This window comes from Cervus elaphus, chromosome 14 (genome assembly GCF_910594005.1).
Source record: "Cervus elaphus chromosome 14, mCerEla1.1, whole genome shotgun sequence".
NCBI classification, from domain to species: domain Eukaryota; kingdom Metazoa; phylum Chordata; class Mammalia; order Artiodactyla; family Cervidae; genus Cervus; species Cervus elaphus.
In genome coordinates this window covers 59,409,025-59,421,380 of record NC_057828.1, presented here as the reverse complement: position 1 = coordinate 59,421,380, position 12,356 = coordinate 59,409,025, and the positions used below count along the sequence as shown (strand labels likewise).

General features: G+C 43.6%; 1 protein-coding gene across 1 annotated transcript in view; it reads right to left on the bottom strand.

The window, feature by feature from the left end:
- PAPPA2 (pappalysin 2) overlaps positions 1–12,356 on the bottom strand; it is a 294,324-nt gene that overhangs the window by 238,913 nt on the left and 43,055 nt on the right. The window contains exon 3 of the mRNA XM_043923373.1: positions 11,001–12,072. Coding sequence (XP_043779308.1) covers positions 11,001–12,072 — 1,072 coding nt within the window. The remainder of the gene's footprint in view (positions 1–11,000; positions 12,073–12,356) is intronic.

Sequence of the window (12,356 nt, the reverse complement as noted above, 5' to 3'; positions counted from 1 at the left end):
AACTTGGCTAATCTCTGACATCACCTCAAAGAGGCCATGTCTCATTGAAGGGCCCTGCACCCCTTTGCAGAATCTGCTCTTTCTCTCAATCACTGTCTCCCCAGCTAATGAGGATGCATCTTACTTCCTGGCTACTGTAACTGACTATTTCTCTGATTGTAAACTTTGCTCCATGTTTCATAGTTTCAGAGTCATCTGGGAGTTCAGTCACTCAAATAATGAGACAATGAGTAAAATGGCTTATCCAGGGGTCTTTCCTGGTGGCTCAGTTGTAAAGAATCTGCCTGCCAGTGCAGGAGACATGGGTTCAATGCCTGGTCCAGGAAGACTGCATATGCTGCAGGGCAACTAAGCCTGTGCTCTAGAGCCTGGGAGCCGGAACTATTGAAGCCCACACCTTCTAGGGCCCGTGAGCTGCAACTACTGAGCCCATGTGCTACAGCTACTGAATCCACATGCCTAGAGCCTGTGCTCTGCAACAAGAGAAGCCGCTGCAATGAGAAGTCTGTGCACAGCAACTAGGGAAAAGCCCATGAACAGCAGCAAAGACATCGTGCAACCAAAAATAAAATAAATAAGCAAAACTGTTTTAAAAATGGCTTACAGCCTTTCCCTCAGCTAACACATTCACCTTTCATGGGTATCTTTAGTTATTTTACTTACATCTGAACATGGCAATCCTACTACAGTAAGGGAGCCAGTAGGAAGGATGGCTAGAATATAGATTCTGAATACCCGTCTTCCTTCAATACCACGTAGCATACTCTACCCTTCCCAAAGCCTTACCCAACACTGTCATTTCCCCCATGTCACTGATTTTGCATTCATATATATGCCAATTCATTTACAAAATATCAATTGAGTATTTCCTATGTTACAAGACCTGTGAATAAATAGCCTAAAGTTTTGTACAAGAGACAAATAACGAAGGAGAATGATAATGTGTGAATGTGTGCATGCCAAGTCCCTTCAGTCACGCCCATTCTTTGCCATCCTATGGACCATAATTTTCTGGGCTCTTCTGTCCATGGGATTCTCCAGGCAAGAATATGGGAGTGGGTTGCCATTTCCTTCTCCAGGGGTTCTTCCTGACCAAGGGATTGAACCTGAGTCTCTTAAGTCTCTTGTATTGGCAGGCGGGTTTTTACCACTAGTGCCACCTGGGAAGCTTACATAATTATAACATTGTGTGGTAAACACATACTCAAGGAGTTGGCAAACTTTCTCTGTAAAAGGCCAAATAGTAAATATTTCAGGTTTTGTGGGCCACACAGTTTCTATTATAACTACACAACTCTGCCATGTGAAAGCAGTGATGGACAACATGTGAATAAATACATGTGACTTCATTCTAATAAAAATTAATTTACAAAAACAGGTGCTTAGATAAATTTGGTCCACAGGACATAGTTTGCCAACCACTATGTGAGGGTAAGAATACCCCCTTACTCAAAAGTTATTTGTTGAACACTCATAGCATTTGTTTTTCCAAGTGCTAGGGTAAAATAATAACCCAAACATACAAAAACTCACTCTCTAATGGAACTTGCATTCTAATGGAGAATATGGACATTAAGCAAAAATTAAAAATATGTAGCCTGTTAGTGTCAGATTCTAAAAAGAAAAATAAAACAGAGAAGAAATCATGAAGAGTTAGAGGAATTGGGATTTTAAGTGAGGTCACCAGGAAAGGCTTCAGTAGAAGGTGATTTTGAAAAAAAGCCTGGAAGGAAGTGGGAACACTAGCCATGTAGGAATCTGGAGGATGAACATTCTAGCAGAATGAAAAGTCACTGAAAATTTTATGCAGCAGGAGCGTGTCTGTTAAGCCACGGGACAACGAGAAGGCTGCTGTGGCTGGAATGGAGTAAATAAGGGAGGCCTGGTGGGAGATGAGGCCACAGAATAACTGGTGCCAAACCGGTGAGGGTCCCATTGGTCATTGCCCTGCTGTTGGCTTTGACTCTGAGTGAGCTGGGAAGCTGCTGCAGAACCCGGGCAGAAGAATGACTTGATCTGAAGTGTAGTCTACTAGGGTTACTCTGGCTGCTATGTTAAAAACAGACCTGGGCGGGGCAGGGGTGGGGTGCAAGAGCAAAAGTGGGAAGACGTCTTAGGAGGCTACTGTAATAACACTGGTGAAAGACAGCGGGATTAAAGCAGAGTGATGGCAATAGGGGATGAAAAGTGGTGTGAATGAAATGTTTTGTGTGTGTGTGTTACTCGCTCAGTTGTGTGCAACTCTTTGCGACCCTATGGACTGTAACCCACCAGGCTCCTCTGTCCATGGGGTTTCCCAGACAAGACTATTGGAGCAGGTTGCCATTTCCTTCTTCAGGGAATCTTCCCGACCCAGCTATCGAACCCATGTCTCCTGTGTCTCCTGCATTGCAGGCAAATTCTTTACCCGCTGAGCCATCGGGGAAGCCCATCTGAGTCACAAGGGATCAAATGAAATAAAATGGCAACCCACTCCAGTATTCTTGCCTGGAGAATCCCATGGACAGAGGAACCTGGAGGGCTATAGTCCATGGGGTCACAAGAGTCGGACACCACTTAGCGACTCAACCAATCTCTATTTGAGGACAAAGGACTATTCCTAGGAAAGAGGAAGTGACATGGGAACTGGACTTGAAAGTAGGAATTAGCCAAGTATCAAGAGAAGAGAATCAGGTCTACCACTGCAGATAGAGCTCCTGATGAGAAGTGAGAGATGCACCAGGGTTCAGAAAATAAGTGAGTCAGCATCTTCCTCCTGAGGGTGAAACAAATCTTCAGAAAAACCCATGATGGCCAAACTACATATTCCATCCGCTCCCCAACCTACTTGTCTGTGACTTCCATTCAGTCACTAAACTAAAATGCAAACAGAGTTCCTAGAGGAAAAAAAAAAGGAAAACATGTGTAAGTCTGCAGCTGTCTTTCAGATTCCTAGGCTTAAATTCTAAGAAAAGATCCCTAAGTGAAATCCTCTGAGACAGACTGGCATCTGGCCAGGGTACCAGAGCCAGCACCCCAGCTCCTAGGAAAATACCCAAGTATCTTGAACAACTGAATGTGTTTGGAGACCAGGGTCTCTCCTAAAATTTTTCTAAGAGAAAATACTTTTAACCCAGACATACCACAAGGCTCTCTCACAAGTCGGCCTATTTGGCTAGAAAATAGCCCCGAAAAGGAGAAAAACAACCTCTCCCCACTCACCTGGGGAGAAAGATTCACTGAGCCAGCTAGGTGAACAGAAAAATTGTGGATATGATTTACTCCGTAAAATAGTACCTGTTGAAACTATGGAGAAATTGGCCTGTAGGAAAGCAACTGAGAGACATTTCTATTTGTTAGCACGTTTTCTGAGCTTTCTGCAAGTTATTCTCCTATTCCTTCCCATCTATTCCCTTTGCCAGGTAAAGTGTGTATGAGAAAGGGAGATTTGTTTCTTTAGAGTTTGTGTGGCCTGTGCATATTGCAGTGGAGGGGTTCAGAGGTTTTCTTGCTGTTTGGTTTTCAAGTTTCTCCTTCATTTCTTTCCTCTCTGCCCTCTTCTACCCCCTTACACTTATTTTCCCCATCCATGTTTTTTTTGGCTGCAGGGAACTTTGAATCCCAACTTCAAAAGAAACCTATAATGAAGGCTGGCTGATGTTTAACAGATCCGCCGCTGCAGGGGCCCAGTCCAACCGTTCCTTTGGCTCAACAGGCACAGAGGGTGAGTGAGCAAAGCAGAGCTAAAGCAGAGCACCCAGCTCTATGCAGCACTGATTTCTCCACCTGTTCCCCTGGATGTCATATGCATCTGCCCTCCTGTCCTGAGATACACATCCAAGAGCATGCAACTGCAGGCACCACTCTCTGGCACGCTCCTTTAGGGCACCCCCCAGTCCACCCTCTTGAGGACTCATTTAGAGGGAAGTGGACCATGCTCTGGGGCCTCCCAGGTCGTACCAGTGGTAAAGAACCTGTTTGTAAATGCAGGAGACATAAGAGACGAGGGCTCGATCCCTGGGTCGGGAAGGCCCCCTGGAGGAGGGCATGGCAACCCACTCCAGTATTCTTGCCTGGAGAATCCCCATGGACAGAGATGGGTGGGTTACAGGCCATGGAGTTGCAAAAGAATAAGACATGATTAAAGCACCTTAGCACAAATGCAAGCATGGACCATGCTCTAGCTTTGCTATATATAATAGTCTTTCTGCCCTTACACTCCTCACCATCAAAACTCAGGCAATGAGGCAGAGAAGAGGCAATGAGGCCCCAAGACACAGAAACCGCAGCCCACCACAGGCATCAGAAAACAAATGCATGCCATCGTCATCCCATCGTCTGCTTCAGAGCATGTGACACTAGGTGGCTGAAAACTCGCTTAAACTATGCTCAGTTGTTTATTTTTACTTGGTGATTGTCCTCCTCCACATGATAATGGAGTGATGAAATCTGACAGAAACCAAAGCAAAGAGGTAAACACCGTGTTCTAGGTTTGGTTGGATACTAAACTCATGTGAAAAGAAGAGGTAGAACAAGGGCTGGAAAGTAGATTCAGCAGCAAAGCACCCTACTTCTCTGGGACATAATTTTAGAGAGAAAAATAACAAAAATAAGTCATGACCAAAAAAGAAGCTGCAGACTGCAAAGGTCAGGGAAGCTGGGTTTCCCTTAGGGCATAGACATTCCCTTGGCTTGGCTTTCTAAGATGCATCATAGGGTGTAGCCAACGACATTGGGGATTTTACTAAAGAGGACTTTCAAGCCCTTCTTTCCCACAGCAACTGTAGACCCTCTCTTAGGGCAGCTACTATGTAGAAATAGAAATCTGGCCTATGTAGCCTTCGCTTTCCACAAGCCAAGTTTCTCTATCTTGGTAGTTCTGTTCAACTGCCTGGGTAATGTTATCTATAATTCATATCTCCTTCTGACCAGTCCCAAGTCTGATAAATACTCTCCCTTTGATAGGTGCATCTGGGTTACAGATGTTTGGTGCTGGACTCCTCAGACTCTCTCCTCCTCTCAGAGCCTTTGGGAGAGGAACTCCTTTGGGCTACATTTCTGGTTTCTTGCTGTGGGTGGGGGAAGAGGGAACATTAAGTAGGACTGGAAAAATGAAGAGGATTGTTCATAGAGCCATCACTGTACTTGCATATTAGTAACCTGTCTGTAGGTGTGTCCCCCACTTTCCAACCAACGCCTACTAAACTGTGAGTTCCTGAATAGAGGGACTCTGTGTCTGGCACACGCTGCTTCTCAAAAAATGTCTGATAAAACATTTGTTGAAGTTGGGTCCTTCAGAGTCACAGAATAAAGGAACTGTGAACTTGAGCACTGTGATTTAATTGTAACAATAGGGATGGTATGCCATGCCTTGCCATGTGGTACCTGAAAGCTTAGTCATGTCTGACGCTGTGTAACCCTTTAGACTATAGCCCACCAGGTTCCTCTGTCCATGGGGTTTTTCCAGGCAAGAATACTAGAGCAGGTTGCCATTTCTTTCCCCAGAGAATCTTCCCGACCCAGGAATCAAACCCATGTCTCCTGTGTCTCCTGCACGGAAGGCAAATTTTCACTTGCTGAGCCATCAGGGAAGCCCAATAGGGATGCTAGATACTGGTAATTTAGTTCAGAGACAACCACTAACTCTACTAAGTCATAGGCCCTCATAGAAATCCAGAGATCTACATCTCTGTGAAACCAAAGTCCTTTCAAACAATCTCAGCTGTGGCATAGAAAAGCAGTCTACACTCTATGTTCTGCTGTTAGTGGCTCAGACTGGATTTAAACTCAGGGATTTAGATAAAAGTATTAAACCCCTCCACTAAGATATGAACACTTACTCTGTGTATTCTTTATATTTGTCCCTTTGCTTGTGTTACTGTGTCAGGTACATCAGAGAAACTTAATAAATAATTGTTTTTCAAAATATGGTTCCTGCCAATAAGAGTTATGAAAAACATTCAATGTTTTTAATAACAAAAATTCAGCACAAGAAATACAAGGCTGAGAAGATGGAGTATGAATAAAAGGTCTGTACATGAAATAAGTATAAGGGAACTGAGAAAAAGAAAACCTATCCTCTCCACTGTCTTCAGGTTTCTCCCCCTAAAAGAAGAAATCCACAAATGAGTATCCTTTTTTAAATCATAATAATAGGGCTATAAAAGTGTGTTTCTTATTGTGAATAAGCACTATATACTTGAGAAAATCTACCAGCATGAAAGACAGATCAGAATTAAGAGGGGGGAAAAAAAAGGAAAAATAAAAGTTGACTACAGATGAATCAGATATACTGCACTGGGAAAAAAATTCAGAATTCATCTTACTTTTAGCTTCAGAAAATGGCTGCATCCTTCAAAACAGACTAATATAGAAAAATCAGAGTGAAGTCTTAAATATATGATTGATGGCTGGATGGCATCACCAACTCGATGGGCATGAGTTTGAGTAAACTCCGGGAGTTTGTGATGGACAGGGAGGCCTGGCGTGCTGCGATTCATGGGGTCACAAAGAGTCGGACACAACTGAGCGGCTGAACTGAACTGAAGATTAAAAAAAAAAAATTCAGCATAAGATTTAGAAGATAAACTCAAGGAAATCTCCAAAAAATAGAACTAAATAACAATGAGATAGAACATATGAGGGAAAAAGGACAGAAAAAATTCAGAAGATCAATCCACAGAAGTTTCAGAGGGGAAAAAGAGATCAGAGAATTAAGAAACATCAAACTAATAATGTCAGAAAATTTGCCAGAGATAAGGATGGCATCCCCGACTCAATGGACATGAGATTGAGCAAGTTCTGGGAGATGGTGAAGGACGGGGAAGCCTGGCGTGCTGCAGTCCATGGGGTCTCAAAAAGCTGGACGTGACTGAGCAACAACAACAACAAGGGCCATGTGTCCAAATTGAAAGGATCATTGAATATCAACAAAAGAAGAGTAAAAGGCCAACCCTTAAAAAATTATCATAAAATCCCTAAAGGAACACGGCTAAAAATTCAAAACGATTTTTAATAGGAAAAAAATTCACCTCTAAAACAGAATAGAATTATCAGAATAGAAGCTAGAGACAATTAATGAATTTCTTCAAAAATTTAAGAGAAAATGTTTCCCAACTCATAATTTTACACCAGGACAAACTATCAGTTTTTGGTAAAGGCAAAATAAAAGCATTTTGAGAAATGCTTTTCTGGAAAAGTTACCTAAAACATCCTTTCTTAGAAAGTTACTTAAGGAGGTTTTCCAGTAAAAAATTAAGCTGTAAATTAAGAGGTATTCATGCAATTCAGGACACAGTGACTCCAATCTCCCCAAAAAATCAGTGATGAGAAATTTCAGGGTAACAACTGGACAACAGAACTAAATATAACTGATAAAGTTGGAAGAGGAGAGAAAAAATGGAATGAACTAGAAGGGAGAACTGCAGAGGAGTGTTTAAAAAAAAAAGAGATACTTTCTACAGATCTATTTATCTATTCTGTAGATATGATAAAGCATTTGAAAGTGAAGATATCAAAAAGGAAGGAAGATAGAAGGGAAGGAGGAAATAGAGACTCAAGGGATAGGGTACTTGTGTATGGGGAAGTGGAAGAGCTATGCCAGGAAGAAAATATAGTAGTAGAACAGAACCTTGTTCTGCAACCAAAAGAAAAATATTTTATAGTCACAATATGATAAATATATATAAGTGAGTCAACTAAAAACAGTATAATTACTATATTAAAAAATGCAGAGGCAATGTGGGAGAAAAGTAAAACTCTCATCTTTCTAATAAAAGCAAGTCATAATATTTAAAATTAATGTTTAAACATAGTGTTTAAAATTGATGAACATAAGTTGATCCAGTGGTTCGGATTCTGCACTTTCACTGCCAAAGGCTTCACTTTGATCCCTGGTCAGGGAACTAACACAAGCCATGTGCATGTTCCCCGCCCAAATTTTTTTTAAATAAAATAGATGAATCAAGTACTATAAATATCATGTTTGGATATGTGTATATGGAGGTTGTTACCAAAAAGGCAAGTAAAATAATTAAAGATGGGAGCAAGGCTAGAAAGTAGAGAAGGATGAGGAAGAGTTAGGCAGAGGATTGCCATTCCTTATTTTTTGGTACAATTGTCTTTGGTACATTTGATATTTTAACCAAGGGCATTTATTTGGGCTTCCCTGTGGCTCAGTGATAAAGAATCTGACTGCCAATGCAGGAGACTGGGGTTGGATCCCCGGGTCAGGAACATCCCCTGGAGAAGGAAATGACAACCCATTCCAGTATTCTTGCCTGGGAAACCCCATGGACAGTGGAACCAGGTGGGCTACAGTTCATGGAGTCACAAAAGAGTCAGATACAACTTAACAACTAAACAACAACAGCAACCAAAAAAGTATGAATAGTTCCTTTTATTCCGCAAAGCAAGTTTTGCATGTAAGGGTAAGAAAGTTTAAAACACGTCTGGGTCCACAGATAGAAAATGATAAGTTACCATGGCAACTCTGAAGCAGTAAGGGGAACAGGCTATAAATCCCTGGGTAAGAGCAGTGGCAGTAAGGATTCAGAGAGATAAGAGGCCACTCTAAGGAGAAAGATGCATAGGTCCCATGAAAGACATCTTTCTCAGTCAAGGCAGTGTGTTGTTGTAATGAGCTGGTAGACAAATGAGAACAAGCCTAATTTGCCTGGAGAGCTCTCTGGAGATCCTGAGTTGGCAAACAGTGTTGTTAGTGAGGTTTAGCTTCTGCTTAAGGTTATCAAAATCTAAAAACCAAACCCAAACAGAATCTTTCTTATGCAAATATTTCTGGTAATATGATCAGTTCCCTGGGTATTATTATGTAAACAAAGGCTTCCCATCTGTCAGTTCTAATAATGATAATAACTAATGGTAGTTGAGAACTATTTTTGTACTTTGAAAACTTTAGAGTTACCAAGTACTTTATTGTACCTATTTCCCTGGTGGCTCAGATAGTAAAGAATTTGCCTGCAATGCAGGAGATCTGAGTTCATTCTTTGGGTCAGGGAGATCCCCTGGAGAAGGGAATGGCTACCCCCTCCAATATTCTTGCCTGGAGAACTCCATGAATGGGCTACAGTCCATGGTGTTGCAAAGAGTCAGACAGGACTGAGTGACTAACACACTTCCTGTATCTTATTTCATTTGCTTCACAAAATAATCCAAAGATATAGGTAATGCCAAGTATTACTGCAACCACCCTCATTTTACAGACAAGATATCTGGGTTTCCAAAAGTGACTTGCACAATTTACATAGCTGGTTAAGTAGCAAGGACTCTGGAATTCAACTCTGTTCCCTCTTTGCAAATCTTACCATTTTTGACATCACATGTCTGAGATATAGGAGAATCTATTAATTGGTTCTAACCACCCACACATAGGGGCATCAAGAGGACTGCCCACACACAAGACCATGAATTACCATACAAATCCTGTCCAAAAAATTCAAAGGCAGTCATTCAGGTATTGGGTGGAAACCAAGATCCAATCCTCCCACTCCCACCAACACTATGCCCTAGCTCAGGTGTGAGGCATTTTATATTTCATACAAAGGTACAAGTTATAAGTAGGGAACCCTTGTCCATATGCACAAATTAACAAGTTTACCACCCACCTCTATCCTTTCTTAACTCCCTCTAACAGTCCTCAACCCCGGCATCAACCACCAAGCAAAAATCCTCCTATTGGCTTCTCTCTCACAACAGATGACACATCAGATTCATTTATTCATTAAAATAAACATAAAATAGACAAATATGCTTCAGCTGCTGCTCTAGGCGCTGGGAATGTAATAAGAACTGATATTCCAGGCCAGAGAAAGGCAAATAAACAAGTGCACAAGAAAAACACCAGAGGTGATAAGTGTTTTGGAGATAATTTAAATTAGTTGACATAATAGAGATTGACTAGTCAACTTAGATTGGGCAATCAGGAAAGGTCTCACCAGGAGGTGACATTTAAATAGATTTTGGAATGACAAGAGAAAACTCACCAAGGGAAGATTAAGGAAAAGAAGATTCCAAGATGAAACAGCTAGTGCGAAGCTCTGGGGCAGGGACAAGGTTGATGTGTTCAGTGGAACAGATGAGAGTCTATGAGGCTACTAGTGTTGGTGTGGAGAACCAGGTTGGGGTGGGGGAGAGGCTGGAGAGGTAGACAAGGGTCAGGTTGTGATCCAGGAGGCAGGAGCGGGGCTCGGATTTTATTCTAAGTGTAGCAGGAAAACATGTAAGGAGGGAAGTGACAGGATCTGATTTACCTTTCCAGTGGGATTGTTCCAAATACTGTGTGGAGAATGAAATTTAATGGAGCAGAAAAGGAAGACTGCACTTGTGCTTAGATGTGGAACATTTTAGGTTCATAAAGCTGCTGAACTGCTCGATCTGCACCAGAGATTAAGCACACATGGGGCCTCCTCATGAATTTGTGCTACTTTGCTGGAAACCTAAGACTGTAAAAAGAGTGAAAGTGAAGTGAAAGTGTTAGTCGCTCAGTCGTGTCCGACTCTCTGCAATACCATGGACTGTAGCCTGTCCATGGAATTCTCCAGGCAAGCGTACTGGAGTGGGTTGCCATTTCCTCCTCCAGTGGGTCTTCCCAACCCAAGGATTGAACCTGGGTCTCCCGACTCATGTATGAGCGGTGTCTATCAATGTATACCTTGTTTGTTCTCTGCAAAGATGCCCTGGCTTCCTTGGACAGATAAAGTCGTTCAGCTTTCCTGTATCTCAAGCACCTGGTGCATGTGCAGTTCACACCACATCCACAGTTGTGTGCTTCAAAGAAACTGAATTTGGTAAGGGTTGTGTTTTCATCTTAGTCATCCATGTGTCCCTAATTACCCAGCACAACATCCAGGACTTGATGAAAGCTCACTGATATCTGGTGGAGTAGATAATTGTTTTATTTGGAGGTTGCGTGAACACTCTTTTTGTCTCCAGAAGCCGAAAAGATAAAATGATGTCAGGAATGCACCCTCCAAGCAGGACACCCCCCAACCGCGGTCCCTTACCTCCTGGGTGAGTCAGGGTCGAAGCAGGTCTTGTGCACCTCAGCCGTGTCCGGGTCACAGCAGTCGCCGTCATCGAAGTCGTTCAGCATGTTGTTGCACTCCACATGGCAGAGCCCGTCCCTGCGGTTCCAGGAGTAGCACCGGCCCTGCAGGCGGCAGTCGCCCCCGTCGTAGCCCGTGAGCGGGTGCTCACACTCGGGGTCACAGTGGTCATTGCCGATTTTGCTGGGCTCACAGTTCACCAGCACGACGCGGTGGCGCAGGGTGGAGTTGTGGACGTGGTGGATGCTCAGCTGCCAGCTGATGTTGTAGCGGCCGAAGGCTTCGTTGAGCACCTCGTGCTGCCGACGGATCTGCTCCTCACTCACCGTGGGGTTCAGACCCTCGTCGTCACAGATGTTCACCACCTGGTAGCGGATCACCTTCTCTCCCCGGAGGGGCCAGTGCCCATTGTACTGAGAGATCAATTCCACGTTGTCACACGCTGTCTGCCCACAGAGCGGTGGCTGCAGAGGGGACAGAATCTCAGGCTCTGACTCAAAGCCCTGGAGAACCTCAAGCCGTGGGTACTTCCCGTCTCTAAAGGGGGCCCACTGTTCTTCCAGGGGCTCAAAACTGGCGGTCAGTAGCAGGGTGCTCAAATCCTCCACCTCCATTGGCTGCTGAGGACTGTGCTGAAGGTGGCTTTGTGGGAGGGCTGTCGACCAGAAGACCAGTGTGCCTAGGTGTCCACGGAAAGAGTGCCCATTCTCCGAGCTATCTCCCCCGAGGAGCAAAGAGCGACAAGATGCCATGAAGGGGCTGTTCAGGGGACCAGACTGATCTGGACTACTAGCCACCTGAGTGCCATCCACATACAAGGCCATGCGCTGTCCATCGTAAGTGGCTGCCACGTGCGTCCACTTGCCCGGCTGGTAGCGACTGTGGCCCATCACAGTGGTGGCTTTCTTCACTCGGTCGGTGCGGAGAGAGAAGAAGAAGCGAGCATCTCGCCTTCCCACATCCTTCCCTGAGCGGATCCCCAGGGCCCAGCCCTTGTCACTGATAGTGTGGGAGCAGTTATCAAACACACCTGGGAAAGAAGGAAGAGTCGAGGGAGAAATACCAGATACAAAAGGGATGGAGAAAGGGAGAAGAAAACCCGTATAAATAGCAAGAATGTAGGTTTTTAATGGGAAAAAAAAAAAATTGATACAGAGTCCCCACCTAAGATGCTTGTCCAGTACCCCATATTAGATGTTCTGGCAACATCTTTCCCCAAAGGAATTTAATTTGAAATTCAATTTAATGCATTCCAGTATTTTTAAATAACCAAAATGGAAGCTGGAAGGGGATGTTTAGTGCAAGTGACAAATA